Raw genomic sequence first — 13,162 nt, forward strand, 5'->3', positions numbered from 1 at the left:
AGTAATCGTCGTCGAAGAAGAATCAATCTTTTTCTCAAATAAAATTGAAATTTTTCTAGCCCTTTCGATGGCAATATTTATTTATTTCTTTTTGATTGGAATATCACGAATAAAATGTAAAATGTTAAAAGTTTTATAAATTAATTTAATTTGTGTTTGAAATGGTTTTAAGATAGTTTTCCAAAGAAAATTCGAATTTTAATTTGGGAATAGATTTTGCAAGACGAGTATAATATATTAATTGGATTTTTTCCACTTCTTCACTTTCTCTAATTTTATAAAAGAAAAATGATTAAATTTTATCGATATTTTATAAAAGCAAGAAAAATTAGGTTCCTTTTTTTTTTCAATTTCCTTCTTCGACGTCGAGAGACACCTTGTCCTCCTCGATAAGGGATAATAGTTGATTAATCAAGAGGGGTATCAGTTGTAGGGTTTCGATTCTGTTATGACATCACGAAAAGCTCGAAGCTCGTCCACGAACAACGAAAGCGTTCGACGAACAACGATACAGAAAGCTATATTTGCTTATTGAACGATACGCGAGGAACTCGTAGAGAATTCCTCACCGTTCTATTCTAGCGTTTTCGAACTGGAATTAAGAAAATTTCTATAACTTTCTCGTATAAGACTCGTGAATCTATGTACAATTAATGATCTTGGAGAGGCAAGGGTTAAAACTTTGAAGCTATCAAAATGTACAAATGTAGGCACCGTGGATGAATGAAAGCTTCAACATTCTCTTCTTTAAAAAAGAAACAAGAAATTATCGTGAAAAATATTCCATAGAAAAAGAAATAAAAAAAATTGTGTTTACAAATTATTTGTTCTCAAAGTTTTAATTCAAATGTTTTTCATCATTGTTATTCTCCTCCAACCGTTACGAGGATAATCCTTCCTTCGATCTTAAAAATATTAAAGCTTTCTTCATCCAGGTTGATGATCCACTGTAAGTTCAGATTACTTTGCAAGCAGAAGCAGAGGCCATCAGAACACCGGACGATATTTTCAATTCCAACGCGTCTCGAACTTCCCCTTACTCGATTCCAATTCGTACAAAAATATAATAATAAAATAATCCAAATTTCGTTTCACATTTTTACATTCAACGAAGATTAAAATATTAAAAATCTCGAATAAAGTTACTTTAAATTAAATTTATTCTATATAATTATAGTTGATAATCTATATATTGTTTCAATTTTTTTTTTATTACAATTATCTTCAAATTCATCATTATTTCGAATAAATTATGACAAATAACGTTAAATTAAATTTTCCCCGGCGTTGTAATGGCCTCACACGATACGTAAGTGTTTAATATACCGCAGTGAAGCTCGTCTTCTGCCCGTGGGCAGTCGTCGAATCCGTCGCAAACGGAGCTCTTCAATATGCAAGAGCCGTCGCTGCAGGTGAAGTCCATAGAAGGGCACGGGGCCAAATCTACAGGGGCGCCACCGGCAAAAACAGACACAGCCTGGTATTCATGGTCAACGACCGCCGTCTCGAGCTCCTCTTTGTTCCTATAGTTTTTCGGCCCGCACCGATAATGTCGAAGCTCGAGCCGAGGTGGTGATGGTGGGGTTTACACGTGGTTCACACACATGTATTTATATATATTCGAATGTAAATACACGTATGTACACAAAGCACGCGAGAGGATCCACCACGTGGAGACGAGACGCACGTGTGGTGAGAAACACATTTAAAGCGTGGGGACATATCGGTGTATATATGTATTATACATTGAAAGCATTTGTTACACTGCTGAAAATGGTATATATTTTTATTATATGGGGAGAGGGGGGGGAGGGGGGACTGCCAGACTGCGATACTGGATCATGACTTCACTTCGTGCTCATCCTATTGTTAGTTCATCCGAGTTTTCAATAACTATTGTCCATTGCTTTTGGTATTGTGCGTGTCCTTTTTTGAATATATATTTTTTTTTAACAGAATATCGCTGCATACGTGTTTCTTGAACCGATGATTTAATTTATATCTTTTGGTTGTTTTCTCGAATAAAAGAAATTCTGATTACTATACGATATTAACATTTTTCACTCGAGAGAGCACCACTTGCTTGACGTGAAAGTTTTTATAATTTCTGCGCGGAATTATTTTAAGTTAAATTGTCTTCAGTAGTTGGTTCAAATGAGCTAAAAAAGGTTAAAAATATTTTTATATAACATACATTTCTCACTTTTCTGAGAATAGAAGAGATTGGAGACTATGCTTTTGCACGAGGATCAAGATAAAAAAAAGTGGAAAAAGAATTTACAATTTTTTGTTCGTTTCTTTTATAGTTTGACATATATCTCGAGCTTGCTTTAGTTGCATAAAAATCTAAAATCAATTATTCTTCTTTAAAATTAAAATTGAAAAAAAAAATAATTCCTCGAGTCATTTTTCATCGATCGTCTTTCTCCAATGGCAGAAGGATGAATTACACGAGCCACGATACAATATTCACAACCTGGCAGAGCATCACGACTCGTCGATTACTGGGTATCATTTTATGTACAAAGGATTCCTTCGAAGCTGACTAACACTTAAAGCAATCCGAACCAAGCCTCCCCCTCGAAGGCGATTAGGTATTATATAAAAGTTTTTTGTACAGTGTGTGAGTTTGATGGACGTGTAACTAATTTCTCGTGTCTGCCTTAACCGAGGCTTTAACTGAGAATCTCGAACGATCAACCAAAAGAAACGGGAACGACGTTGTTTGATTTCCAAACAGAAATTCAATCCCCAGTCTCGGATCGTTCAACCTCGAGGATAAATAAACGGATCAACGAATTACCTTACTGTAATTCTTTAAACGGATAAAAAAACGGATTGTTAGATCCAGATACAACTCCCTTTGCATTCGTTATTGATCTCGACATGATCTAACAAAAAAAAAAAAAAAAGAAAACTAAGTTAAGCTCATTCAAGTTTCTCAAGTGCAATTGAGAAAATCTTACGGATCGAATGCAAAAGAAGAATCCAACACGTGTGGAGAAAGAAAACTATTAACATGTTCTACTCTTCAAGGCCTTTGTACAGCAAGAAATTGAACGTCACAAATTAAATACTGACACATACACAAACATATATCTTCTTCTTCATAACATCTCATATTCTACCATTGAAGAAGCCACCACATTTTACAGCACTTTCAATAGAACGTATAGAATCCCATATTCTTTTTTTTTTTTTCCCCTCTCTCGACATCCAACGATATCATCGAAGAGCAAGTGTTTCGAAGATTTCCCACGAAGAGAGAAGTTAAAGAGTTGCAGTAGTAGAGTGGAAGAGAGGATATGTCGAAGAGTTAGCCTGTTTCTACCTTCCGTCTCACAGTCAGCTTCGTCAAATCCTTCGTCACAATCTATCTTGTTATTGCAGAGGAGAGAGAGATTGCTGATACAAGTCCCGTTGCAGAGTAACTCCCATGACATGCAAGTCGGACCTTCGTCAGACTCGTTCGATCCGTTCCCATTTCCATTCCCATTTCCATTTCCATCGTTCCCATTGTTATCACAGTTGAACTCGTCAGTGCTGCCCTCACAGTCCATCACACCGTCACAGACCTTGTCTTTCTCGATGCACGTTCCATCCTCGCAAAGAAATTGATCCTGATCACACTTGAATGTCTCGGTATCCCACCAATCCGTGCTAGTCGCATCGACGAACACATCGCCGTATCTTTTGGTAATCGTCTCTTCGTTCGGATTGTAATCTGTTATCCATTCCATCGTGCTATCTTTCTCGCAATTTTCCCCAAATTCGTCTTCTCCATTTTTACTATTTTTGCACTTTGTTCTACTCGTGGGAAAGCTGTTAACCACTGGGAAATTCGTGGAATACGTTTTACCATGTTGAGCTTGCTGCTCCCTTCGTTGGTCCACCGTTTCTCTCGATTGGAATTCTTTGAAAGTGTGCTCCGTCGGTAATGTCGAGTTCACCGAAGAATTGGAATTATTATTGAAGTTGATCCGATCAACGTTACCTCTTTTTCCCTCCTTGCTCGAATTTTCTTCTCGAGTTTTCTCCTCGCTAATAATCTTTATCAAATTCGGTGGTTCGGTCGGTAACGAACGATTTTGATAAAGAGGTCTCGCGAAGTTATGACCGAATACCGCGAATTTTGAAACGTCTCGAGAGGAATCGGGGGAATTGTCGAAATCGGGATTGGAAAACGTGATACTTTTCTCGAAATCGATCAATCCGGAATCGATCCTCCCGTCGTTTTTCAGAATTTTCTCGATTAACTCTTGATAATTCTTTTCTTTCATCTCGTACAACCTCTTCCAATAATTCACGCACTTCGATGTACAGTCGTACACTTTGTCTTTGAAATTTTCCCTCGTAGGAATGGAGAGATCTGTGGACAATCTCGAATCGCTCAACAGATTTATGCGAACTTTGGAATCGTTTCGACCCGTCTCGAACAATTCTGTTTCTACTTTCGCCGATAAATCGTAATCCTCGCTCGGTATCGTAGAAATCGTCGAAACCGATTGAGTCGCGTTTTGAAAATACAAATCGGTAAAATCGTGCTCCTTTCCATTTTCCCATTCTGCATCCGTAGAAATGCTTGAAATGGACGGCGTCACGCTGTACTCGCGAAAATATTTAGTGAAACGTTTTTTTGCCTTCGAATTAACAATATCCGATTCTATAGAATTCTTACTGGAATCGTCGACGAATACGTCAAATAAATTTGAATTTTCCGTGGTTCTGGAAGAATTTTCCAACGATACAATCTCGTCCAACAGAGATGTCGTTCTTTCCCAAGCCATGTTTTCCTCGGAAGAATTTTTTTCTTCATCCGCGATGGCCCCCAAACGTTTGTCCAAATCTTCCTCGGAGGACCAATTCGTGTTCGAAACGTCCGAAGAGTCGACGAAGCTCTCTCGTCGCCTTGATATCCATTCCATAACTGTCTCTGTACTTGTTCCGATACCTTCTTCCAGATCTTCACTTTTGGTCGACAATAATTTTTCACTTCGTTCCGTGGACGTAACGAATTCATCGCTCGTAAAAGACGACACATCTTTCATTTCTGATTCCGTAGTTTTCGCCTCGACTTCAACTCCATTCAACTTTTCATCCTCTTTCATCGTGGAACGCTTTATCTCCGTCGTAACCGAGATACCTTCCTCAAATTTTGAGACTGTGATACCGTTTGTAGTACTGGTCTCATCACCTTTCGAACTCATAGTTTCTAATTTATTGCGAAACGTCTCGCTTTTCATTGTATTCGTTTCATTATCTATCCAAGTACCATTCTCTTCGTTTCCTCCCTTAGAACCGATAATTTCCAATTTATCGTGAAATATCTCGTTCTCCATCGAGTTTGAAGTGGTCGAGCCGATAATTTCCGTCGAATTTTCGGGGATCGCGTGGCCAAAAACTGGAAATACTCGATTTCTCGATTTCTCCTTCTCCCGTTCTGCCGTTTTCTCGCTTTTCTTCGATTTCTTCTTCGCGCGCACCCTTCTCCTCGACACACCGGCCGAAGATGTCTCGTTTCTCTTGTCGCTTTTGAACCTCCTCTCCTCCTTGCCCACATGCTTCTTCCTGTTCCTGTTTCTGTTCTTTCTCCTCTTACCGACAGCAACATCTCGATCGGTAACGTTTCTCGCTTCCTTCAACGAACGTTGAAAATTTTTGCCAGGTTTCAAGTAATTATCATCGTCAACGACATTCTTAACCTCGTTCAAATAACTTGGAAAACTTTTGCCCGATATTTTTGAATCGTCCCAATTATTTTCCTCGAATCTTAAAATATTCTCTGGATGCATCTTGAGATACTTTCTCGCGAATGGATCGACGCTTCTCTTCAAATATTTCTCTCGATTCCTCTTCGAGTTGCGCCGTTTATTAAAACTGTTGTTATTGTTGTTCTTCTCGTTGTTGTTATTCGAATTCCGTTTTCTCGATTCCAAAAACTTGAGAAACAAACTTCTATCGTTGTACACGTTCCTCCACAACGATTTTTCTGCGACGATCATCACGATCAACATATATATATATATATATACGATTTTTCAACCAATTTTTTTTCTCCTCTTCGAAAAGAGAGAGAGAGAGAGAGAGAGAGGAGATGAAAAAGGGGAAAAGAGAGATGATATCGAGGGAAAATCCTAGAAATCCCTCGACAGAGGGAGACATCAACGAGGGAAAGAAGAGGAAGAAAGAAACAAGATGGCGCAATCTCTCCAATTGATTTTGTTAAAAATTCAAACGAATTATTATAGACGCATAATATATACAACAATTGAATGATTTCAATTTTAAATATTCAATAACAGGTGTGTGTATGTGTGTGTGTGTGTATTCGAATTCTATTTCCAAATATTACTGTAATAAAATTTCTGTCAAAAGACACGAATCCAATCGAATCGAGTTTAAGGGTTATTTCCCCAATTTCTTCCTCTTCTTTCCAGTCTCCGAATCAATTATTAATATTAAAACCTCATTCTCACCACGCACCAAGACCTCTCCTACACAATCCAATCCAACGTTTATCGAAATCTTATCGAATCTTTCTATCCAACTCTCGCCATTCCGACTGAACAATAAAATCTTATCCCTCGATATTATCTAAACGAGTGAAACAATCATTATTTATTATTATTATTAACGAGAAATACAAAAAAAAACACGCGAATTACTCTTCGATTTCAACTTCATTCTCATCGAGTTGAAAGAAGAAGAGAGGAGGAGACAGACACGGTGTTTCAAAATCCATCAGAGTGTGCGGTATCGGTGTGTGTGCGTGTGCAATTGTGAGGGTATATATATATATGTGTGTGTGCGTGTATGTAACAGTAACAGGTGTGTAGAATGGTGTGAATGGCATAATTACCGCAGTCCCTCTCGTCAGAGCCGTCTGAGCACTCCTCCACCCCGTTGCACTGCAACTCGTAACCGATGCATCGTCCATCCGTGCAGCGAAACTCGGTCGCTCCGCAACCTGCTCCACACACCACACTCATGCACATTTAACCCTTTAACGGATGCCACCCGATCGTAGCAGCCGTAACGGTTCGACGCGGGGTGGAATGAATAAAAAATGGAGGGAGAGGGGGAAAAAAATGTTTCTCTCCTTCTCACTCAACTATTAATTATTTATGGAGGAGGAAGAGGAGGAGAATTCTTGCTCGTTGGATTTTGGATGTTTGGAAGAAATTTCGTAAATCGTATAACTGATGTTTCAGAATATCAATTGTAATAATTGAATGACAATGTGTTAATTAAGGACATTGCAAGCATTTGTAAGAGCCTCTTGATGACAGTGTTTTGATAATGGGAGTAACGATGTTAATTGAATTGACGAGTAGATTGTATAAATTTTAGGATAAAATTATCGGTTTTTAGTTCTGTTGTTGAGATATATAATCAGCTAGCATCTGTGATTGATTTTTAAGTTCTATATTAACTTTTATCAAAAGTTTCTTGTTATTTTTCACTACGTATCTTTCTTTTTTTTATAGAAAATTCAATTGTTCAAACAAATATAATTATTGAAGAATACTCTTTCCATGATATTGATTAATAAAATTTAATCTTGTTAAAATCCATATCAAAAGAAGGTATCTTAAAAAGAAAAAGAATTCACTAAACTGTGATTAAATCCATAATCAAATAGGAAGGACAAATAAATGTATTTAACTCCATCGAAATTAACGTCCACACACACAATAGTGGATCATCAAGTAACGTTCTTCTTTCCCTCCACTGTCTCGTCGAGGAAGAAGAGGAGGAGGAAGAGGAGGAGGGAAGGGGGACTCTCCTCCGTCCAATTGGTGATTTGGAACGAAAAGAAGACCCGAGTGAATGGCACGGTTAAAGGGTTAAAAGCGCAGTCAAGCTTCTCATCAGCTCCTGCTTCACAAAATAAAACACGCGCTGGCTTACGATTCACAAGCGTGCTCCCCCTCTCGACGTGTTTTTCCCCCTTTTCACCCTTTCCAGCCGTCGATACCCTCATTGTAAAACCCCCCACCCCACCCCTTCCCCAGTTACAGATCGTTGGACCGTTCAGAATTCTCTTGCGATGATCAATAGCTTGGCCGAGTGAGCGATGACTTCAGTGCGATTCATGATTAATGAATGGTGAATGAGCCAATGATTCCGTGAAACTTCGAATCACTTTGAATTTTATGAATCGCGGAGAAATTCTTTTTATATACAGGGTGGTCACTTTGAAATTGTGGAAAAGATGACGATTTTGGATTAAAGAAGAGATGAACGTTGAATAACTGAATAAAGTATTTTAAATTTTGTGATGTAATAGGAAATTGTTATACTTTAATAGATGTTAATTTAATGAAATATTCTGACTTATATTTTTTTTATATATATATATAAAAAAATGGATTTTTATCAAGTATTTTTCTTTTCGTAGCGTTTAAAATCGAAACACGAAGAGAAAATCCCTAGCAGAAATGGAAAATCCCTAACTCGGGATTGCACCACGATTTCAGGGACATCTAGTTACATTTTCGAACGAAAGATTACTTTTTTACGCGAAACACGTATTAAATAGATTTTTTTTCGATCGAATTATTAAAATTCGAAAGTGATTCGAAGTGATTCGAAGGTTGTGGCCCGATCGAAGGGGTAATCTTCGGGGGGATGGAAATCTGTTGAAGCGTGCCATGGTGGAAAATTACAATTGGGGATGGGGAAGAGGCCGCTTCCGGTCAGGGATTTCCAACACGGAGGAAAAAAAATACGTTCCAACCAAATTCACTTTGGATTCAATTTCCCATCGCTGAATAAATTTTCTTCTAGGGATAACTTTAGGGGAAAAAATTATATCTGCCTCTGGACAATTTTTCCGAGCGAAGAAGAGAGATTTCATTCATTTATTCGGAGCTGACGCGATTCTTTTTTTCTTTTTTTTTTCGCTCGAAATCGAAGACCAAATTGAAAATAATATAATTCATCGTGGAAGAAAACGAGAATTAACGATAAATAATAGTGGACCCGATGCAAAACTCGTCTCTTTCTCGAAGAGAGAATAATAAATTAAAGAGAAATGAAAAAAAATCTTGTCTCTCTCTGTTCTGCAAATTGAATAAACGTTTTTTCCACAATGAGAGTCAATCCGGATCAATTAACAGGTCACGATCACGATCACTGTTTCACGATCGACTTGTTGCTTTCAAGAAATGAGCTCACACACGACTAGTTCTCAGATACCTGCCAGATAACGATTTCGAAATTACGAGCAAACAACACGGTAACGATGACGAGGTTATCGATCGTGACGAAGATTCCATCAGATCATTGGAATCCAACGTCTCTTTAAGATTCCTATCGTAACTTGGCAATGATTAAAGCAATTTCTTCTGTTCTGTTAAAAGGCAAGAACTGGGCTGACTCACCACACTGCTTCTCGTCCTCCCCATTGCGACAGTCTATGTTGTGATTACACCTTTTGTCGATGCTGATACAGGTACCGTCTAGACACCTGAATTGATCCCCGCTGCAGGTGGTCACTGGTGGGAAAAAAGAAAGAAAGGAAAAAAAGAAGTTAATTTAGGAAAAGAATTCTTTTCTGATGTTATTAAAAATATATATGTTTAATATTTATTAAATAATGTTAGTGGAGCAATAAAAGTAAAGAGAAACAAAATGAAATTGGAAAATTGAAATTGAAAGTGAAATTGAAATGATTCTTTATAAATTGTTTTTTTTTAAATTTTTAATTATTTAAAAAAGATTGAACAAATCAAAAAATAAAATTAAAAACTGGACCGTGGAGAAATCTTTGGAATTTGGATCATTTAATTTTTATTTTATTTTGTTTTATTTTTTGTTTTAGATTAGAAGTTGTATAAAAGTATATAAGTGATACGTCTCCACGGTCCAGTCGAAAGGAAATAAAAAGAAGGAAACATAATGATACCGGTGCAATTGTACTCGTCAGAACGATCCCTGCAATCGGATCTTCCATCGCATCTCGCGGTTTGGCTCACGCAACTTCCGTCTAAGCACTCGAACTCGTCTGACCGACATCGAACTACGAGCCGAGGAACAGAAAATAACGTAATAAATAAAAAAGGTGCGAGATGTAAAAATATAAAATTCATTTTAAAAACAACGAGGCGCAACATAAATTTTAATTACAAAATTAAATAAAAAAAAAAGAAGAAAAATGAAATACAAGGTACGATAAGAATGTGACTATGAGCCTCATAAATTAATCATTAGAATTATATTTAAAAATAGAAACGTTTTTCTTATTAGTAACTTTTGTTTCTTGAATACGGTATAATTAAACTAAACGAAGGAATAAAGATATTTTATTTTTAAAAATTTTTAATTCTTTTAAATATTCGTTTTTAAAAAAAAATATATCAGTTTGATCTGGATTAGATTTCTTTTCTTTTAAAAAGAAAAAAAAATTGTAATGATAAAAATATAAACGAAGACTTTATACTTTATACTTTTTCTTTTCCTATAAATAATTTTTTACATATTTATTGCGTGATTTATTACGTCTCTCTTGGAATAAAATATATATTTTATTATGGTCCAACCCGAATGAGATTACTTTAAAAAAAAAAAAAGAAAAAAATATAATTTCTACAAAAATAATTTATCTACAAACATCATATGCTGAAATATTTCACATATACTTTTTTAAATACGCGAAAATAAATTTCAATTCAATTCTGTACAGGTTAATTTATTTTAACGAAAGAATTTATATAAATAAATATGTATAAACGAGATATATACAGTATGTACATATCTACATCATATATATATTTTATCATATATATATTTTATATATTTATTATTTAAAAAATGCAAGCTGACATAACCTATTTATAAACTGTTTAAAATTGCTTCGAAATATCTATAAAAAATTATATCGAAATATATATATATAGATTCAGTGATCAAACTTTTAAAAATGGAGGCCGACAAACATAACCTATTCGTAAATTATTCAAAATCGTCTTAAAAAAAATTTAAAGCAAGATATAAAATTATACACATCGATTCGATAATCAAATTTTTGAAAATGGAAATTATTCTCAAATCTAACTTATCTTCGTAATAAGATCGTTCAAAATCGATTTAAACGAAATTGAAAGGTGACAAACGTAGAAATATAGGGCACGTCTGAATGGATAATCGATACGCGTCGTTCGAGCGATCGAATTTTTAAAAATGGCCGACAGACCTAACCTGAAACCGTCGTAAACCGTCGTTTCAAACCGTCTGGAACAGATTTTGAGGGGGATTGATCGGCAAGGGGAGGTGAAATGGAGCCGGGAAGGTCGGTTTATCGGGTCGACGCTTGTTCACAGTGGATAATTAGGCGGTGGAACGATGATAATGAATCGGATTATTCCGTTGCGCCTCGTCTCGAAACGGGGAGGAAAGGAAGGGAAATAAGATTGCAAGGGAGGAAAAGGGGGAGAACGATCGCGACTGCTCTCTCCGTGCAATTAATTACTCGAGAAACAAGCGTCCATTATCGGGGCCAGTAATATGCTTCGGCTCGAACGATTACTCGGCCGAATAACCACGCGACGAGCGTTTCCGTTTCATCTGAAATCGAATCTTGCGCCATGTTCGCACGTACCCCTTCTTCTTTTCCACTTGTTTCTCGAACGTACCGGGTGTCTTTTTTTTCCCAACACATATCGAAACATTCTTTTCCTTTTTTTTGCAATTTTCTTAAAATACAGAGAGGAGAGTTTGGAGGAGGAATTACGTTTCATTAAAACTCGTATTTTAGATTCGATCACTTTACGAATTTTCTTTCTTATATCTAGTCGATATTTATATAGGACACCCGATATGTATATCATTCCCCTCAGAGAGGTTCTTTGAATGTTGAAAGAAAATTAGTTTCGGCGTAGAAATTTTGCTGAAAGAAAAGTATTTTACATATTGACACCATTGCATAAAAGATTCGTTCGTTAATTAAACAGAACTATCATCATGCTTGAAAAATTCTTCTCGTGTCATCTGGTATTAAAATAAAAATCATACTTATTTTAAATTTCGCAGAAAACAAGCATCTTTCTTCAACGCGTGTAGCAATTGTGAATTTTAAAATATAGGTTAGGTTATGCATGTTCTTCAATCAAAAACCAAACGTTTTCAAAACCAAAAAAAAAAAAAAAAAAACGCATGCCTCTCGTTCACATGCTTTCACGAGGCAATTAGAATGAGCCTTTTTTTTTTTTTTTTTTTTTAGTCTTCCTAGAGTTCCTGCTTTGTGCTTTTCGTTGGTGCGGTTAAGTTTCGTACTTATTTTCCGACAATTTTCTTCATCCTTCCCATTGTTACAATCCATGACGCCATCGCATTGTTTCGACTTGGATATGCAAACGCCCGGGGTGCATTCGAATTGGTCCTTTCCGCAAGCTGCAAGAATCGTATATATTCGATCTGATAGGATGAAAAAATTGTCCCAAGGACTTTTCCTTTCCTTTCCTTCCTCCCAATTTCCTTCGTCCAATGGATAGACGATGACGGCACACGAGTTGAAAAAGCTCCACGAAGGCGAACAGAGAAGTTACGAAGACGAGCACACAAAATATATATATATATATATATATGTGTATCAAAAAAGAGGCACAGTAGAGAACACATATTGCCATGAATGAAGTTTTATTTTTCGATAGACGTGACAAGCTCGATGTTTGAGGTTAAGGAAGGGTTAGATTTGAGAAATGATTCGCGCCACTTATGCTTCCATGAATTTTTGGAAAAATTTCTTACAAATACGAGCAAACGAGATTCTATACAAAATCACAGATTGAAAATGCTTTCTTGTTTTAAACATCATCTCGTTATATACATAGAATATATATCCATCCAATTGAAAGTATCTTGAAAACAATATCACGAAAAACTGTCGACAGGTGTGAAGCACGACGTACGAAAAATTAATCAATTTTTCCATTTCATTTAAAAATATATCTTAAAAAATTGCGTATAAATATTTATATACGAATCGAATTTTACCTTTCATCTCGAAACGAATCCTAACATTGAAAAATATGTAACATTGTATCAGGAATTGACAAATTTTTTTTACATCTTAAATTAACCTTGAAAGAAAGATGAAAATGGGGGGAGGAATAAGAGGCATAAGTAGGTGAATGGAAGAGACGAAGAAAAGCAGTCGTGG

General features: G+C 36.2%; 1 protein-coding gene across 33 annotated transcripts in view; it reads right to left on the bottom strand.

Annotated features, from left to right (window-relative positions):
* The window catches only part of LOC409722 (basement membrane-specific heparan sulfate proteoglycan core protein), a 153,712-nt gene that overhangs the window by 28,695 nt on the left and 111,855 nt on the right, over positions 1 to 13,162 (bottom strand). For 8 of the 33 annotated variants that reach the window (XM_026442391.1, XM_026442399.1, XM_026442403.1 and 5 more), the window contains 5 exons: positions 12,277 to 12,393; positions 9,911 to 10,024; positions 9,387 to 9,500; positions 6,860 to 6,967; positions 1,327 to 1,443 (listed from right to left, as the gene is read on the bottom strand). In XM_026442391.1, the coding sequence (XP_026298176.1) occupies positions 1,327 to 1,443; positions 6,860 to 6,967; positions 9,387 to 9,500; positions 9,911 to 10,024; positions 12,277 to 12,393 (570 nt within the window). Of the gene's footprint in view, positions 1 to 1,326; positions 1,444 to 3,331; positions 5,899 to 6,859; positions 6,968 to 9,386; positions 9,501 to 9,910; positions 10,025 to 12,276; positions 12,394 to 13,162 lie in introns of those variants that run through there. The other 25 variants (XM_026442419.1, XM_026442401.1, XM_026442409.1 and 22 more) reach the window with 11 other exon arrangements.

The sequence above is a fragment of the Apis mellifera genome, linkage group LG8 (assembly GCF_003254395.2).
Source record: "Apis mellifera strain DH4 linkage group LG8, Amel_HAv3.1, whole genome shotgun sequence".
NCBI lineage: Eukaryota > Metazoa > Arthropoda > Insecta > Hymenoptera > Apidae > Apis > Apis mellifera.